The sequence below is a fragment of the Physcomitrium patens genome, chromosome 4 (genome assembly GCF_059467195.1).
Source record: "Physcomitrium patens ecotype Gransden chromosome 4, ASM5946719v1, whole genome shotgun sequence".
NCBI lineage: Eukaryota > Viridiplantae > Streptophyta > Bryopsida > Funariales > Funariaceae > Physcomitrium > Physcomitrium patens.
Window position 1 is genome coordinate 8,782,968 of NC_143413.1, and position 18,715 is coordinate 8,801,682.

Consider the following 18,715-nt stretch of genomic DNA (forward strand, 5'->3'; position numbering starts at 1 on the left):
TTCAATTGAACAACTTTTTGGTATTAGATTCTAAATATCTTTTATAATTATAGGAATAGTATTTTTGTGATTGATATTGATAATGCATGAAATTTCCACCTTAAAAATATTGACAAGCTCATAATAATCTGTGATAGTTGAAAATCCATTCTTAATTTTATCAAAAATAGTATCCATGATTTTTTCTTTTATTTCAAATAACTTAATAAATTCACAAGTTAAATTAGAGAAGGATGATCTGCAATCTTTAATATCAAATGAAAATTTCTACAAAGAAGGATAATTCACTCTCTTTAAGAAAAAAATTAGTATTAAAAAAGTTAATGTTAGTTTAAGGTGGATAATCTACAACCTTTAAAATACAATAATAGAAATAAGGTAATCTACTTACTTCTAAAAATGAGACAAAAATAATAAATTAGTAATCTTATTAATCTATTATAAATAAGAACTTAAAGAAGATACATAAATAAGTGAAATGAATTCAAAAAAAGATGACAAACTAGAAATAAGAAGGTAAATATATTTAATAAGAAATTGGAATGGCTATTGCCAAAGGCTAGAAAACTAGAGACTCTTAAAACTAGACTAGAAGTAAGAAAAAAATTGACAAGAATAAAGAAGACTTCACTCTTATCTCTATATATATACTATCTATCAAAGAATTATATGGCAATATTCTATAAGACCTTCAACACTTGATTAATTCACGAGATATAAATCTTAACTTACAAGGCAAGTTTTCTATAATTGCACCACATTATTAGCTTATATTCTAAGTTACCAATACATGTGATATGTTGCTAACTTGTTGGCCAAGTTTTTAACATATCAATCACCTATAGACATATATAAAGGTGAAATTATATCCATAAAGCTTCAAAAAAGCTTTTCTATAAGATATTATCAAATTAACATATTTTTATTTATTTCTACCTATTCATATTATTTAAATAATTATAAGTATATTGATAAAAATTAGTAGTAAAAAATAAGAAATTTTCTAAACTACTTAATTATAGAAGCATTAATTCAAATCAATCTAATTTTAGACTTTTTCAATTCTAATTTTTCTTAAAATTTTCTTTTTTTATACTCCACATATATTATAATCTTATACCAAATATCATAAAAGTTCATTGTGGATACTTGAAGCTATTTTTTTAGGAAAACATGACTCCACTTTATTCTTGAGATGATAATATTTTTAAAATGCAAGGATTAATAGGACCAAGTGATAAGAAATCTCTTCTTTTAAGGAAATCAAGCTTTTAATATGTGTGAGTCCTAAATTATGCATCAAAATATTATTTAATTAATTTTTGGTATTTTGATAAGATATAATGTTATTTATTTATTATTTGTGAAAAAATAGAGATTTTTGGTCTAAATTTTGAACTAAGGCCTTAAAATATGAAATTAATTTTAATAAAATCTAGTTAAAAAAATAAAATTCTAAAAAATATTAATTTTTATTTAAGATGAAAATACTAAAAAAATTGGATATAGTTATAGTCAAATTATGATAAAAAATAATAAGAATTTATTTCATTCTTGAAGTCTTAAGAAATGGTGAAGGAAGAAGATGAAGAACTACTCTATTCTTAAAGCCTTGAGAGATGGTGAAGGAAGAAGATAGAAAGTTGCTTTGCTCTTAAAGCCACAAGTGATGATAAAGGAAGAAGATGAAGAGCTATTCTATCTTTCAATTATTACTCCCATAATAATAAATCAAGCTCACTCTTAATAAATCCCTCTCAAAAATTAATAAGTTATTTTATATAAGTTTTTTTAAAATAATTTATTAGGAAATAAAACCTATCCATTAATTGATATCCATAGTGATTTATCATCACCTTGTAATAAATGGATGTCAACCATTAATTTTTTTTGCAAATGGCATTGATAAAAGATCATAGAGATGTAGGTTGATTTTTTAATGATTAATGGTGCTAAAAATATTGGTTGGTAGTTAGAATTATTTAAAATAGGATGAAGTGATATACAAGTTATATCAGTTGAATGGATTAATTAAGAGGAAGGCTCTTGAATTAGTTTTTACTTGCAAGTTAGTGACAAAATAATTGCTGATAAATAGTTTTAGGATTTGGATATATAGGACCCTCTCAAAGCATTTTTCTTTATTTTTTTTTCTTCCACATTTATTTTGAATCTTTAATAATGGTGGCCTATTGAAGCATCAAAGAGTTGTAGTGTTTTTATTTGTTATAAATTTATATTATGAATTATTTATTTTATATTCTTACTCGTCTTCTTATAGTTTATTGTAAGTAAGATTTTTTTATTAGATATATTTATTATGTATGAGAGATAAAATTAGTAATATTGGGCGAAAAAATCATCAAATTTGGAATTGAATTAAAAAAATTATAAAGATTTGAAGTTGATATATTCTTTGGTATTGCTGCTTTACCTTAGAGGTTTGCTAATATTGTAGCTCTATCCTCAAGGTTTTTTGCTAGTACTTTGTATTATTTTCATCTAGCTATATTATTTCTATCCAAAATATTATTTTCATTTAATTATGATGTTTCATCTAGTGGCACTATTTTTGTCTAGTGGTATTGTTTTATCTAGAGGTACCTATTTTCATCTAGTTATGCTATGTTGTTCCACACATTTGCTTTTTTTCTTTATATATATATATATATATATATATATACCTATTTTTATTTTATTATTTTTATCTTATTTTTTTCTTTTTTATTTTATTTTTTATCACTTGTTTTAAGTTACATCAAATCATAACTATTGTTTGGAAGGTATTATCTAAAAAGTTGAAACTACAACCACTTGATTAATTAGCTAACCATTAAAATAATCACACAGTTAGTTTCTACTACCTTTTAAACTTGTTGTGTAATTATTATTTTTTTCTTAAAGTGGATAGGAAGGATTTTTAGCTGACAGTATGTAATTAATAATAATAGAATGATTAACATAAACTTGCTGAAGTTTTTATCAATTCCATTCAAAAAGATCAATTTTACAACTACTTACAATTTAATTCTAGCACTACATGAAGGTTGTCCATTCATGTATAGAATATGTAAGGATATATTTGTATAAGTTCTATTAAAAGAAGATTAGTAAAAATAAATTGAATAATGGCATTGCTTTCATCACAATAGTATTTGTACTTAAAGTATGATTTCTTCATTTTATTTAATAAAGCTGCAATGAGTATATATTTTTGCATTAATTGATAGTGCATATCTATACGTTGATTATAAATATTTTAAGATGATGCCATGATACTAAGCTCATATTATTGGATTGCAATTAAAACTACTACAAACTTGGTTCTTAGAAGAAGAAGTTATTGCATGGTTTATTATTTCTTAGGGAACAAACATATTACAATACTGTGTACAAATATGTTAGAAGAAGGTAGATGATTGTAAGTAGAGTTTCAAACAATAAGATGCTAAGGAAAAGATGAAGATTTTTTAGCATACAAATCAAATAGATAATTACAAAGGTATGTGTATTTGCACCTACGCTTGATTATTGTCCTATCTACATGCTAACAACTATGTTTGCACTCAATCAAACTTAGGCATTAGGAACTAAGTGTCTTTTCATGATAGTATAGCTTTGAGAAAAAAAATAATAATTGAATACTTTGGAGAAGATAGTCAAATTTAGGATGTTCATATTTGAATAGAAGCATTTGAAATAAAGATGTTAAATGCTTCTTAGATCAAGATTTGTAAAATAGTTATTGTATGTTTCAAAGAAACTACAAGATGTTAAAAAAAATTATAGAGACTTTAAACATTTATATTTAATCATTTTAATTGTACAAATACTTTTAGACCATAATTTACAAGCTTATTCTAGTTTAATATATAGTAAAAATAATTGCATGATATCACCAAAAAAAAAAGACAAAATCCAAGAGAGAAGAAATAACTTGGTCCTAGGATTTAATCAAGTAAGCCAATCTCAAACTAGAGACATAATTTTTCTCCAAAGATTAAGAGATTCAACCAAGTAAAATTAAATATACTAAAAAATCATGTTATAGAGTTTTTCTACAAAAAAAGAAGTCCTTTGTAAAGTACTTGCTCCAATGCATGAATCAAGTAAAGAATAAAAGGTCAAAAAATTAAAAAAATATACACTTCAAAGGAGATATAAGATTAATCTATTAAACTATATAAGATGCATATATTTTAATTGATTGGCTTCCTCATAAAAAATATAGAAAATAATTTTATTTCCTCAAAAAAGATAGAATAATGTATCAATTGAGTACAGAACATAGACAAAGCTTACTAATAAATTATAACATTACCAACACATCATTCATGCTAGCATGATGGATTTGAGATCTAATTACTTCAACTCCAAATTTTGCATTAAATAACTTCATTGTAGGATCTTACTTAACATAATATTAGTCATAAGCATCTTGTAGTGATTTGAACTACACTAATAGCTTATGGTAATATTTATATTTAATAATTTAAATTATATTAATAACTCTTGCATGATCTTTTTGGAGTAATTATTTGCTTCTACAATAATTTTAAGATAGACAAACAAAGATTTCAAGATTATTATTTATTTTCTTGAAATTTATAAATAATATTAAATCTCAACTCAAGGATCATCTTTATGCACAAATAATACAAAATACTTTTAGAAATTGAAGAAATAAACAAATCAAAAAGTATTGATTTATGCTTGATCATATGAAATATATTAATATCATATAGACCATTAAACCATTCCTTGACGAATCCTTAAAATAAATAAAGATTTATCTTCTTGCATAGATTTAGATTATTTTTGTAATACATGCATTTAATTATAGATGAATCATCCAACTATCATAGCAGTTATCCATAACTTCATTTCAATTCAACAACTAACAATAGCATTGTGGTTGTTGTTAAGTGCATTGCATCAACCAACTTCAAGCTCACAACTTTTGCTTATTTTTTTACAAACTTTTCCATAAAAGGATTGATTTTCTACAATTTTCTAAAAAGATAAAATCTATTTATAAATAAATATATGGCTTTGTTGAACTTCATATCTTTAAAGCCTACTTTACTTATATCCTTCAAATCAATCTTATATACTTTACAATATAACATTTTGAAACTTGCCAACATCCAATTTTAAAATCTTATCTATTCAAGAATAGAAACTAGCAAAAAAAACCTTTTATACCAATATCCTTCACCCTAATTCTAAACAAACCTAAAAAAAAATTTACTAATTTTATTCAAAAACTTTGTTAAATATGCATCTTCTTCCTTTTTTTCTTAAATTTGCTCTCTTACTTACAACATTGCATCTAAGTCTCAACAAAAATCTAAAGCTCTATTAATAATATCCAAAAAAACTAAACTTCCATTATCCATATGCTTAGTGTTATTTATGTAAAATAAACTACCTCAAGCATTAAGAGAAAGAGCAAAAAGAGGGAGCTCACTTTAATTCTATAGGCATCAAATCAAAACGAAGGTAAGCAGCAACATATAATATAATATTGTATAAAGATAATATTGTGGGAGTGGTGTTGCATGGTTCGTGAATGAGGCCACGACTGTGTGAAAATTGATGTTTGTGGTAGTGATATGTATCTTAAGAATATTTTGATGTAAACTAAATTTAATTGAAGAGATTGGAAGAAATTCTGTACCTTAAGTATACCAATAATATAATAGAATTTAAATGTGGTGATATTTTCCCAATCTTCATTTCAAATATAAAAAATCTACCGTGAAGACCATTAAGATTATGCAGCATGTACGTTGCATTGCAATAAATTATTGCAGTGACATACATTAGGACCATATGCCTGAAACGATAAATTAAGCATTCTCAACATATCCGTGAATCCTGTATATTGATTCATTTATAGACTTCTATTTGTGTGTGTGGGTTTCTTCTTTCTTTTCCTTTATTGTTTTAAGCAATATTTTCATCATGATCTTGCCTTAAATGTGTAATGCAGATCTTTGGAAATATTTCGTGAAATATGTATGTATGTATATATATATATATATATACATACATACATATATATATATATATATATACAGAGTGTAAGCAGCAACACATGCAGAGTGTCATGAGCGGGCGGAATTGGGTGCTGGCACGGAGAGATCACGATTCCTGTGAACAACACAACCGATGACCCATGCACAGCCGATCCGCGGAGAATTCCGGAACAATTCCTGGAAGTGTCAAGAGATCCGACCACAAGAGGGGCCAACGATCGCCGTCAACTTTATCCTCCACAAGCTTGACGCAGCTGGTCCACATAAATGGCGTGAACGTTAAAATGTCCGTGAGGATGCAGTGCACAGCCCTGCTCGACACCACCCCTACCTCGCCTGTCTCCTCCTCGTATCTGTCCATTAGATCCCGCGTGCTCAACCCTGACCAATGAATCCTGAACCACCGCATTGCATTCTCATCGGGTTTTGACACTCTCATATGCAGCCAGATTGCGAAGGTGGCGGCATTGATAGGCGGGGAGACGGATCGCGAGTGGTCTCGCGCGCTGATTCGACCCTCGATCCACAACATGAGCTTTTTCCTCTCATCTAGGCTCATCAATCCTCCCTCCGGCCAGTACTTGACGTCTCCGGGGCGTTGCCCCAGGGGTTTTAAACGCGGAGTCACGGCGGACTGGCCGAAACGGACCGTTCGTGGCGCCAGCACTCGTGAGGTAGGAATTGAGTAGGAGAAATGCTTCAGGTTTGAAGTTCTTCTGCTGCGGCTTCCAGAGGGGATCCAAGGGGGTTTACAGCCTGGGGCGTACCGTAGGGCTCCTCCACTTGCCAGCGTTAAGGAGAGAGGCAGCGGTTGTATGGACTCATCCTGGTCCTTGGTCGCAAGCCCTCCTAGACACGAGACTTTCGGCTCGGCACCAGAGAAAGCTGGCGAAGGATGTGGAATCTGTGGCAGTTCCTGTTGTTGGATGCTCAAGCAGCTCAAACTTGCAAGTTTCCTTGCGTTTCTCGCATGCCTTTCCTTGCACGTATCGTGTCGGGCTTCGGCCATGGCATCCTTAGCCCTTTGTAGGGCGGCCTTCATGTAGGGCGTTCAGGAAGAGACTCAGTTGCTGGTTGATAGTGAGACCCTTGTTGTCTTCTGAATTCATTCTCGTGATTTTGTCCAGTAAATACTTCTCATCATCGTCGCGGCAAATTGAGAGACAAGCTAGCTCCTTCTCGTAGTGGCGTATGCTCTTCGCCATAAAACCGCTGGCGGGGTCCGCAATGAACCCTCGACAACGACCCGATCGGCAAAAACATAGCTCCGCCGCTGGTCCGTTTTCCACTCCCGCCCATCTATCAAACGTATCCACCACATTCAATCCCTTATTAGAACGAAACCTATGGCACTGACTCTCTCCAGTCAATCGAATTTGCAGTACAAGTGAAGCTTCTGGTCTTCTTAAGGAATCTTGAAGAATTCTTCCTGAGCTCTAATTTTACGATTCTGGTAATCCATGATGCACAAGACCCACTTATAATCGAATGTAAGAGCTTCTTTCGATATGATTCTGCGGATCGTCTTACCCACGGCATACACTTTCCCGTTCGACCAGCTGCATGCCACAGACTGTAAGCTTGCATGTCTGGTGGTTTTCAATCTGTCTAGACGAATCCGAAATGCCCTTAACTTATTCTAATTTATTTCCTCTTTCGGTGGATCTTCCCCCGCATTGTAGACGTCACCAAATAATTCGATATTGTTGCGAAAACATACATGCTTACCAAGGGCCGACAACAATGTTTGGATCGCAGCTGTGATTTGCCATTCCGGAGATGTGCGTCATGGGATCAAGCACAAACTCTACTTCTCCAGGTTTGCCTGGAACGTCTTTGCTGTGTCCGGGCCACGAGACTCTAACACCGTAGTGTTGCCGCCGTGGGTCGATCGTCGCAATGTCGTGATGCAGAACTTCTGAGAGTATCTGTCCACACACTACGAATGCGATTTTCTGTTGTGGAAGATCGTGATCAGTGAACAACTCTTGTCCGAGCGCACCTTCTCTCACGTCCAACCTCGGCATCGTTGCGAAGCTATTGCAGCAGAATCCATGGCAGTTGCAAGCCACGTCACATACTTTCATAGCCATGTGACAGAGACATGTGCCAGAGCACGTGTCGTTCCCTATCACGAAACAATCGCACTCGTACTGTGCCAAGGCCTTGTTAGTCTCGGCGCTCGGGAGAGCAAGCAGGAGACTACCGCTCATATGCGCATCTACATTTGTCTTCACAGCTTCGCCGATTTCGCTTTTCAAGAAATTCAGGTTCATCCTTACCCCAGACGCGACGCTCTCCGTGTAGCTACACCGTCCAGGTCTCATTTTCTCGTCCTCAACTCCAATTTGATTACATTTCGGTGCCGGGGAATTTCATCAAATCACTTCACCGCCTGCTTCACGGAGCCTGTTTCGTGATTTCTTGGGTTTGGGGTGGAATTTTGGGTTGAAAAGTTTGAATCATTTTTCGAAACCTTGAGAGAGGTTATGACCTACGCCTTTTCATAAATGTTTCTTCGGCGCTTGCACCTTTTCAAGTTCGTGATGTTTTTTTCAAAGGGATCAATAATTACGAGGCTGTCAATTGGCTCGAGCGCGATTTGGGTCAATTAGCAAGGATCATTTTTCCCGGTACGCAGGCCCTGAATCTGGCACGAATGTTGGAAATTTCGCCTGCGAAATGGCGATATGCTGCCTTTGACCTAATGCCTTCAGTACTGTTTTTCTACCTGCTTCTGTGAAAAACAAGTGTATTTCGTAACATGATTTTCTTCAATCGCGAGACTGAATTTTCCATTGACACAGGAATCTCGACAGGATGCGTCGTAATCGTAGACACATCTGAAAATGACGGCGTATCTCGCCACTGCTACAATTCGAAACTCGATGCGGGCTTTCAATTTCTCTTCCTCACCTCTTTACACCTTTGTTGGTGTACGTTCTTTCTTCTTTTGATGTTTTTCCAGGTCCATTTCACCCTCCCATGTAATCTTTCATACTCGTGACGCGAGGTAGATTTTTGTGAGTGACAGATAGGTAGTATGTAGATTTTACAGTAACCGCTCTACACCACTTCGAAACGGGCCTTTGGAAAGGGCGTCGCGACGTTGCCTTGGAATTGAACGACTCATTATGGCAGAAGGCAATTAATGCATGAAAGTGAGAAGCATGTCGAGTGAACGTCGTCTTGACTAATCCCTCTGGATCACCATCGTCTCTGGAAACTAAGTTCGCTCACGCAATCCCCTGCATACTTGCCAAACGGGAAACAAAGGTGATGCATGAAAGAGCAACACTATGCACAAGGGAAGAAAATACAGACAGATTGTCCTGTCACAATGCAGCTCGCACATACCAGCCCAATTCACTCGCAATACCCTCGAAATCAACTTGCCGACGACGATGATATGATGGTCAGAAATAGCGGTTTTTACCGGAGACAGGCTGTAGACCCCGAGGTACCTTGGTGGAGTAAGCACCGTCACATTGTGGGGCGAAAATGTTTCTCGTTGCCTCGCTCTCTCCTCTGCACACAACCTCCAAGACTTAAGTCCGCTTGACCAAAAAAAACCCCTAAACCATGTCAATTGATTTATGTAGCACGGACATCAGAGGAAGACGACATGCACGGATTGCAGCCGTTTATGGCAGAGTTTCCGATCGCACCCAAATGCAAAGGCCACTGACCAAAAAACTGAACTTGTCTTTGTAACATTTTTCGCTAGACTCAGGATCGGCTCTAAACACACAAAACCTACCGCAGCAAAAAAAAAAAAAAAAAAAAAAAAAAAAAATCGACTTGCCGCCAGGCACTCTTTCTTTCTCTTCCCCACTTTGTCGATTTATTTGTTATTGCCTTACCCAATTCTAGATGAAGTTTAAGACCCAAGATGAAACTCGGCACGGCAAATACTTACAAACCGAGCTCCGTGCACCAAAAGAAGGTTACGTTTGAGTAGCCTGTCATTTGGCGTTTCTGGTGGGGCTTCCTTGATGCGACACCAGAGCTTCACGGAACTTCAACCTTCTCTCACCAAACTGTTTGATTCATTTTGAATGAGATTTCTCTGGTGAGTCGAAGTGGATTGAATATGAGGGTGAGATCGCTCCGAGTTTTGGCTCTCAAGAGCTGTGAGGGTTTTTGAATTTGTGTCGGCTTTGCAACAGACCCGTATAGTTTGGTGCACACTCGGGAACATCAACCTCGCTGCGCTGTGAGAAAGTCTCTTCCACAGGTTTGATTCATCTCACTTATTGCTTCCGATGTGCGCACTGTAGACCTCGGGCTTTTAATAGTCATAAAGGAACTTACTTGTGAGTCATTTCAAGGTTGGGGTTCAGTTTCCCACCAGCCTCTGGCTCTGGATTTTCAGAAAGCTATACATTTAAATTTTAGCCCCTGTTTTGACAGAATCCCTGCAATGACATAAACACTTGTTTCCATGGTGCTTCACACAACAGGCTAGCTCTAAGCTGGATTTTGAAAAGTCCTGCAGAAAGTACGCAAATGAGTTCCGTAACAAAAAAAAAATAGCCTCGAACTTACGAGCAAACAGAGCGATATGCCAGGTATTTACTTCACAGAAACATGTGTGCTTTGTTGCTTATTTCCCTGCAATAAGTATGTGAGTTGGCCTTTATAAATTTGACTCCTGCTCCGTGTTACCAACAAGTGTCCTGCGGTTGTCAACTTGCATATTCGTAACAGGATTGACCAGGACCTGGTCAAAGATCCGAATCTTTCTCCTTCTAATTCCGGCGATTATCTTTTTTGCACTGTCAGATATTGGGAAACTACAATAGTTAATTAACTTCGAGACTCCGGTTGATCGCAGGCTGACACTGGTCTGCACTGAGATTGCGCACATGCATTGGTCCACGTGCTGTGTGCTTTGAAGCGCAATCGTGAACTTCATGTGCCGGTCGAAAAGATGAAAGAGACAAGGCTGCTGAGGACATCGAGATCAATTCTAAAAACCTTGAATGTCTCTTCCAGTTTGTGAGTCGAGCTTTCTCCACAACATCGGAACGTCTATGCAGTGCAGTGTGAGGTTGTTGAACTGCTCAAATAATTTCCAACACACAACTCAATCCTAACTAAGCTACCAACAACTAAACCATTTGATTCTATGCGAGCATCTTTTCAATTCTGTACCTAACTAGATGACGGAACCTTGTCATTGCTGATTACGACAACCGTAATGGGAAGTTTAAAGATGTGGGTTTCTGAAAAGTGGGGCACTTTGTCATAACAGCAAGTTGAGGCTTTCCGTGCGAAACACACCGACTAATCCACCTCTTCACATTAGTATTTTGGCTAAATTGTAGCTTTCTTTGCTTACTTAACTACTAGAGTGACCTATGCATATATCTCCTGCTATGTCACGTGGTAGACTTTGAACCGTGTGCTTGTGGTCTTGTGCAGACGAGGTAAGGCTTCTCAAATAATTTCTCCCAGGATTAAGGTGAACAACTCAGAGTTCATGGAAAACTTACGCGTTCGCTCTATTCTTTAAAGGAAAAACGTAGAAATTCATTTATCACATTTTCTCAATTGTAACAGACATTGTGTTTGGAAGGGAGCATGTAATAGCGGGAATGATTTCTCGGCTCAATTCTGAGCTGGTCATTTATTGTTCTCACAGTTTATATATACATGAACATTGTACAGTACTCTTTGTACTGTTAGCACGAGCGAGGTGCTCTGCAACGTGTATTACGATACAATCCAATGACATATACAACGGAGTGTCAAAATTGTTCGAGCCGCAGTCTGACATCCGTATTCTGAACACCACGGATGAGCCACGAAGCTTGTATATTGGAGAGATTGCGTTGTACGCCATCAGTCTATCTCGTGCTGGAAGTGCACAAATTATTGATGAGACAACCCGAGAAGGCGCTGGCAGCAGCAGGCTTATTCAACACAGATACAAAGCAAGTGTTAGCAGCTCAATAATGGCTGCAACTTCCTTCAATTCTTTCCCAGTCTTGCAAGCTTCAAGTTTCTTCTGTACAAGGAAAGCAAAATCTTGATTAGCAATCCAAATTACTGTAATATCTCACAACACAAACCTCCATTATGAATCAACAAACCTCAAGTGGACAAAATGGGCATGAAACAGCCAGCGAGTCTACCTGGTGTCATAGTGTGATCTCCCTTCTGACAAGAACCGTTTCAACTGCAAGCTGAATGAAAGTATGGCATTCCTTTCATACCAAAGGTTTGTAAATATGTACAATGAAGTGACACGGCCCCACTTGCGGGAAGAGTTCCAACGGAAGTCGACCATGAGTGGCGACCGCTGCAAGCAATCAAAAGAACGGCGCTCGGGAAGGGTGGAACTGCTTCCGGGGATGAATTCGCGTACTGGAGTCGTCGAGGCTATCGGGCGTGGAGAGACCGTGGAAATCCGGCCAGTCCTGAGCGAAAGCTGGTCCAGAACCGAGAACGGACATGGGGGAGAGGGGGGCAGCCCCATCCTCCAATGCCTTCCTCTTGTTAGACGGCACTACCAGCCTGAGCTTGCAGGAAGGACTGCTCCGTCGCTTGGTGCCTTGCTTCTTCGGCGTCACAGGAAAGAAACTAGTGGCCGTCTCACAGTTCATGGCGCTCTCTCCGTCGTGGCCGTTGCTTACCGAAGGCGCAAGGTGGCTGGAACCCTCCCCACTCTGAGTCGGATTTCCTGAAATGCTCCGCGCGTCGGTCGGGGGAGAGAGCGTCTCCTCGGTTGCAGACCCACCAGTCAATTCGTGGCTGATTGAAACGAGTTTGCAGTTGATTGAGCAGAACCTAACCTGGTCCGCCAAGCTCCGGTGACAAGTATCACAGTACTTAGGGGCTCCTTTGCACAATTTGGGCTGCGGCCGGCTTTGGAGGAAAACAATCTTGGCACTGTTTATGGTGTAGGCCTGAATGTTGGAGATGTCCAGGTACTTGTGAATGTCGGTAATGCGAACTACGTCGCGGTGAGATGCTTTGCGCACTTGCACCGATGCGTGACCCGAGTGGGACTGACTTAGACCTTCGGGACAGTAAGGCCCCGAGCAACACGTGAGACAGAACTGATTCTTCTCATGCTTCCCTGTCGTGTGCTTCTTGCAATGCCCGAAGAACTCCTTCCGAAGCAGGGGCGATAACCATGCAGGGCCCTGTCTCTGCGAGTTCCCATTACTCTGTGAATGCTCTAATTGCGCTACCGATTCCATGATTTCTACGAAGTATTATTCTAAATGAAGATCTTCAGAAGAGAAAAGTGTGTCAAAGTCCTTGAGAAACTATCCAGAAGCAGCATTCACTGCGTTAAAGGCCCATTCTGCGCGTCAATGTTGGGCTGAGAATCCTCAGATGGTTGTGGAACAATGCGCATCGAGGCGCAACCGAAGAGAAAGCGTATGACAGCGTGAAAATACATCACCTCGACTTCATACCAGCTTGAAAATTCTTAAATCTGCTTGGGATTCCAAATTCAGAACCAATCGCGTAAGAATCACACCACAAAACCGTACTCCGATGCCATCACCCAAGGAAACCGCTTCTTTCACAGACTGTCTCAATTCCACATTGATTGCACCCACGCACTCACAAACAACTGCTAGTCTGAAATCATCGAGTGAAGTCCGACGTTCTCAAAACCAGATACTCTCCTTCACGTATAAAGTGACTAAAACTCAATGGTTCAATGCGCATGCCGCAGCAGCGCGTGCATGTCATCAGCGTGCATTATCCGCATCGAGCCTGGATCAACACATTTTGCATCACGGCCAACGGACCCAACCGGAAACAGTTCAGCTGGTTGCGACGAGTCGATCGTCAATCTGACTAGATGATTGCGATCATCCAAAACGATATCCTAATTGAATCTACACCAATTCAGGATGAGGAAAATGGTAGTAATGGAGGGGATTACGGATATGAAAGGAGGGAGGGTGGGATCGAAGACTGACTGAAGAGCAGTGACGATTGCGAGAGTTGGAAGTGAGGGAATTGGTGAAGTGGGACAAGCGCAAGCAGGCTTACATCACAGCGACCACGGCGATGACGGGATTAGCAGCAACGCATGTGGCGAGGCTGTTGACGACGCGTGCCGGTGCGCAACCTCCATACCCGCCCCTGGAAAGTGGCTGCGTCGCCGCATCCTCAACAGTGTCGGGATTCGAACCCGTGATTCATTACCTCAGCGCACACCCCAATCTCCTGTTCTCTGCATGAGAACGTGCCCACTAGAGTTCCCTATGTTGTTCCCCATATACTGCTATGCCTGATTTGTATTTTCTCTGTATATTATTCTCTTGTATATAAAGGTTTCCGACCCCCTGTTTGAATATTCTGACACGGATCATATATCTCTTGCTTTATTTGGTAATAGTCTTTATTCTTAATGTTTGGTTAATGTGTACATGCAATCAGACAAATAACTCCTTGTTTTCTTGATAAATTATTGTTATTTAGTAATTTGAGTGTTTACTTGTGAAATGCATAATGTTGTTTTTAAGGTTTTGATCACTTGCTAAAAAAACTGGATGCATGGGTGATTATCAACATTTATTGGTAGCACAAGATCCTTCATTTTTGAAATTTGGCTGGGCATTTACAAGATATCTAATTGCATTTGCTTCTTGGATGAAGATTTTGATGCAAATTGGTTTACCAAGTAAACAAATTATGTTCCTTGAATTTAATTGAAAGCAGAATTCCATTAATGGTGACACTTAGCATTGTGAAGTGGATTTTTTAAATATTACATGACCAACAGATTAGTGTGTGTGTGTGTGTATATATGGAGCATGTTGAAGTCAAGAGTGAGGGCCTTTTATAAAAACAGGGCATTTTATGAGTTCTTATTCTTTCTTTCTTTCTCTTTATCATACATATGGCACATGCCACTTATTCAAGCTCTACTTTGCCTTAATTCCTAGTAATCAATTACCTTCAAATAAGGGCCAAAACCTTGAACCAAGCTATTCAAGTCCATGGCTAAATGCCCTTTTAAATGCTCTCTTTCTCTATTTCCCAGGAAATTCTATGTTCTTATATTCCAGAGTCACCACTTAAAATCCAATAATGCCCCAACCTTCTAGGACCTTACGTGTATATATTCATGTTGAGCCAGTCAAACCAACAAATTTATACTTCCACTATCAATTCGACACCTAAGTCTTGGTCAATTCTTGTAGAGATGTCCTAATTCCAGTAAATTAACCCCAAAGTTTAGAAAGTTACGGCCCCATATGGGCTTTCCTTTAAAGAGGGTGAGATCCCCCTCCTCAAGGCTTCTGATTGAATCCTTTAGTTGGTATAAAAAAAAAAAAAAACGGACCCTAAGGTAGAGAAATTAACTTTGGCACAACGTGTCGTGAAAGGCCAAAGGAAAATCCTGCATGAGAAAGAGGGTGGAACTTTATGAAAGCCACCACCTACTCCTCAAAGGTCATTTTATTTTTTGTTTTATTTATGAGCTTGGTCCCAATCCAAAGGACATGACCAAAAGCCCGTGTGAGTTAAAGCCACCATCACCCAAAATTAGCTTCTCTATCATTGAGAACAGTGAAGTTATAAAAAACAAACACTAAATACAAATTCAAGGTAGAAAATTTAACTGCCCGATTCACTGGTGCCCGTGTGGTCTGACGTGCTGAGCTGGCGTTGGAGGGTTCCTTTATTCGAGAGTACCAGACACAGTTATCGACAAAATTGGATGAGCTGGAGACCAAATCCCTCCCGACCCCATGGTGACTGGGCATCCAACCCGTCGTGCCAGGTGGAACACAGACTGACACGTGTTAAGATTCGAAAGCGGTCCGAACCTCTCGCCATTTAGGAGTCAAGTCCAGCTAGGCAAGGTGCCAAGTGGCGTCTTCCTGGGGACCTGTATGGGAGCAGTTGAAAGGGTCGCTTCGGCTTTGTGAGGAAAGGGGCTTCGATCCACGGTCACAGGTCACATGGTGGGGCGAGGGTTTGTGTGATCTATCACCGCAGGGTTGTCACTTCCTCTCATGTGCCAATATATATATATGATAAGTCATATTCTTTGAGTAGAAGATATGTTCATTCTACAACATGGAATGGGATGGTTGCTGAGAAGGCGTTTAAAGATATGGAGTGTGATTAACCAATTCTCATTCTAGTTGCACAATTCTTCTCACAAAGAGTTTGTAAAAATAAATGAACAAATATTGCATAATAATAAAAATATTTTTATGTAAGAAATAATGAATATTTTGGGTAGGTGTGAAAGTTTTGATTTTAAAAAAAAATAATAAAAAAAAAATCCACAAATATACTGTAAAAGCTATGGAATAAAATGTAACATTTTGTTCTTATTTTTTCAATATGAAAAAAAATAAGATATCACTTTTTACATGAACAAGTACGACATCACCTCTAATTCTAATATTTAATTTTTATAATGATCAAATAAAACTTGTTCCTTACGTAGTCTATCAAGACAGACTACATAGGTGTACAAGGCTTCAAAACTAGTAATGTCATTATACTCAAAACAAATTATGATGACTTGTAAAATTTAAAGTGTATTCTTAAATTCATAATATATATAGGGCATTGTTAAATTGACCAAGGCATTTACTAATTGATCCACTTATCATCATTGGTTGAGGATCCAACCATTTTTTCATTGGTTTTTGATCAATGTGGATCTAGCAATGGAGAATTTTTTGATGATGGTTAAGATGGGTGGGTTGATTTAGTAAATGCTTGGATCAATTTGACAATTCCTTGTGTGAATATATATATATATATATATATATATGTATACTTTTAAAGTATTATTGTATTTTTTTATTTATATAAAAAATTAAAATTATTACTTGTAATGACATACATCATTATTTAATTTTTTAAATTTAAAATTAAGAGGTTGCTAAGAAATTCTATGGGAATTATTTAAAGCATTTTTAAAAAATAAAAATATGAAACTAAAAGAAATTTTGATGTATTGAGGATTGACAATAAAATAAATTAACAATTAAAAACTTTATTATACATACATATATACACATATTCTGTTTATGGAACAGTGTGAACCACATCTGCTTAATCATATAATCTACTACTATAAATTTCGTATTAAAAGATCTTGATGGTAAGAACTACTAATTATAATAATTAAAATTAAAGGAAAAATCCGCTTACGATATATAATTTTTTTGACAAACATGAACAAGTCTTAAGAATCTTTAAGATTTTGTTTAAGTCTTAAGAATCTTATGCTGAATCAAATATGCCAAAAAAACAAAAAAATACAAAAAAACAAAATGCCAATACTTAAATGTGCCATCTTGGTGATGGCTATAAAATTGTACAGGCAAAGAATGTTTTTAAAATAAATGCTATATTTACAGAAGCTGAAATAAATATGAAATTCTAATCCAAAAGTTAAACCAATAGATGTTATTCTTAATAATTTCAATCCTTGGTGCAATTATTTGAAATAAATACCACATTTCATGGCAATGTATTGTTCATAAATAATTGTAAAGCTCTAAAAATAATAAGATAATAAGATGATTATTTGACTTGAATATAAAATGCTTTTGATTGTTCAAAAAACATACTGAGATACCAGTATTACTTTAAAATAGTTACACATAAGTAGAGATAAGTAGAAGTAATCAAATTTATTTTAATTAATTAAACTGAATTAGATACAAAATATTACCTTATACAACATAGTGGATATTTTGTAGGCTTGGTTTAGATTCAAAGTTATCCTTATATATGCCATATGATTGTACAAACTTCTCTTAGAAGTTTAATGGATTGATGAATCTACAATAAAAATATTCAATAACTTGGATATTTGTATCAGAAGCTTTTTGGTCCTTCAAAATCTTTTACATGAAGATATTTTAGGTTAATATAAATAAAAGAAAAATAAAGTTGTATTTAATTTTAAAAAATAGTTCATTTATACACTATTCTAATTATATATATATATATATATATATATATATATATTAAAACATTTCTTGATAACTTTGAGTAGATTCATAACAATTTTATAAATTTAGCATAAAATTTTATTAAATATAAAAATATTAATAAGAAATTTAATTATTTAGATAAATTTAATAAATAAAGATAACATTGTAATAAATCTAATTCTTAGATCACATCTAAATTTTAATAAATAATATTTAAGAATTATATTTATATATATATATATATATATTAATAAATCATATTATTTAATAATTCTAAAATATATTAAATAAAAAATAATTTTATAAATAAAAAATTATGTTTAATATAATATATAATTTTAAATTATAAATTTCTTCAACTTTTATAATCTTAAAACTTTAAAAAATATAGTAATTAAAATATTGAAGTACTAAAATATGAATTTTATAGAATTTACATAAAATTTATTTTATTTAAAAATATTTTAAAAGATATTTAAAATTTCATTTAAATATAAAAATAACTCCAAAAAAATATTTTGTGATCATCTTTTAAATTTTTGGTTATAAAATATATTTAATATGAAAAAACCTATATTTTACAATAGTAATACAATATTTGGCAGATTCACTACACAAATATATTAGCAAAATTTGGTAGTATTTTATTTTTCTATCTTTCTAAAAATAATTTATATTACATTTATAAACTTTAAATGATTATAATATACTTTAAAAAAATATTAA

The 18,715-nt window shown here is 35.5% G+C and overlaps 2 protein-coding genes across 4 annotated transcripts; both read right to left on the reverse strand.

Annotated features, from left to right (window-relative positions):
- Positions 1-7,149: 7,149 nt before the first annotated feature.
- On the reverse strand, positions 7,150-10,014 carry LOC112281562 (uncharacterized). 2 transcript variants are annotated; one of them, XM_024518215.3, is made up of 2 exons: positions 7,770-10,014; positions 7,150-7,340 (listed from the first exon to the last, which is right to left on the reverse strand). In XM_024518215.3, coding segments are annotated over exons 1-2 (600 nt in total). In that variant the 5' UTR covers positions 8,369-10,014; the 3' UTR covers positions 7,150-7,339. The 2 variants fall into 2 exon arrangements, with proteins under 2 accessions (XP_024373983.3, XP_073389265.2); XM_073533164.2 differs by having other exon boundaries at positions 7,762-10,014.
- A 1,619-nt stretch (positions 10,015-11,633) lies between these two features.
- LOC112280898 (uncharacterized) lies at positions 11,634-14,053 on the reverse strand. 2 transcript variants are annotated; one of them, XM_024516815.3, is made up of 2 exons: positions 12,182-14,053; positions 11,634-12,054 (listed from the first exon to the last, which is right to left on the reverse strand). In XM_024516815.3, exon 1 carries the CDS (start codon positions 13,250-13,252, stop codon positions 12,359-12,361), a length of 894 nt encoding a protein of 297 aa, XP_024372583.1. In that variant the 5' UTR covers positions 13,253-14,053; the 3' UTR covers positions 11,634-12,054; positions 12,182-12,358. The 2 variants fall into 2 exon arrangements, with proteins under 2 accessions (XP_024372583.1, XP_024372584.1); XM_024516816.2 differs by having other exon boundaries at positions 11,634-12,051; positions 12,182-14,027.
- Between the last annotated feature and the right edge of the window lie 4,662 nt (positions 14,054-18,715).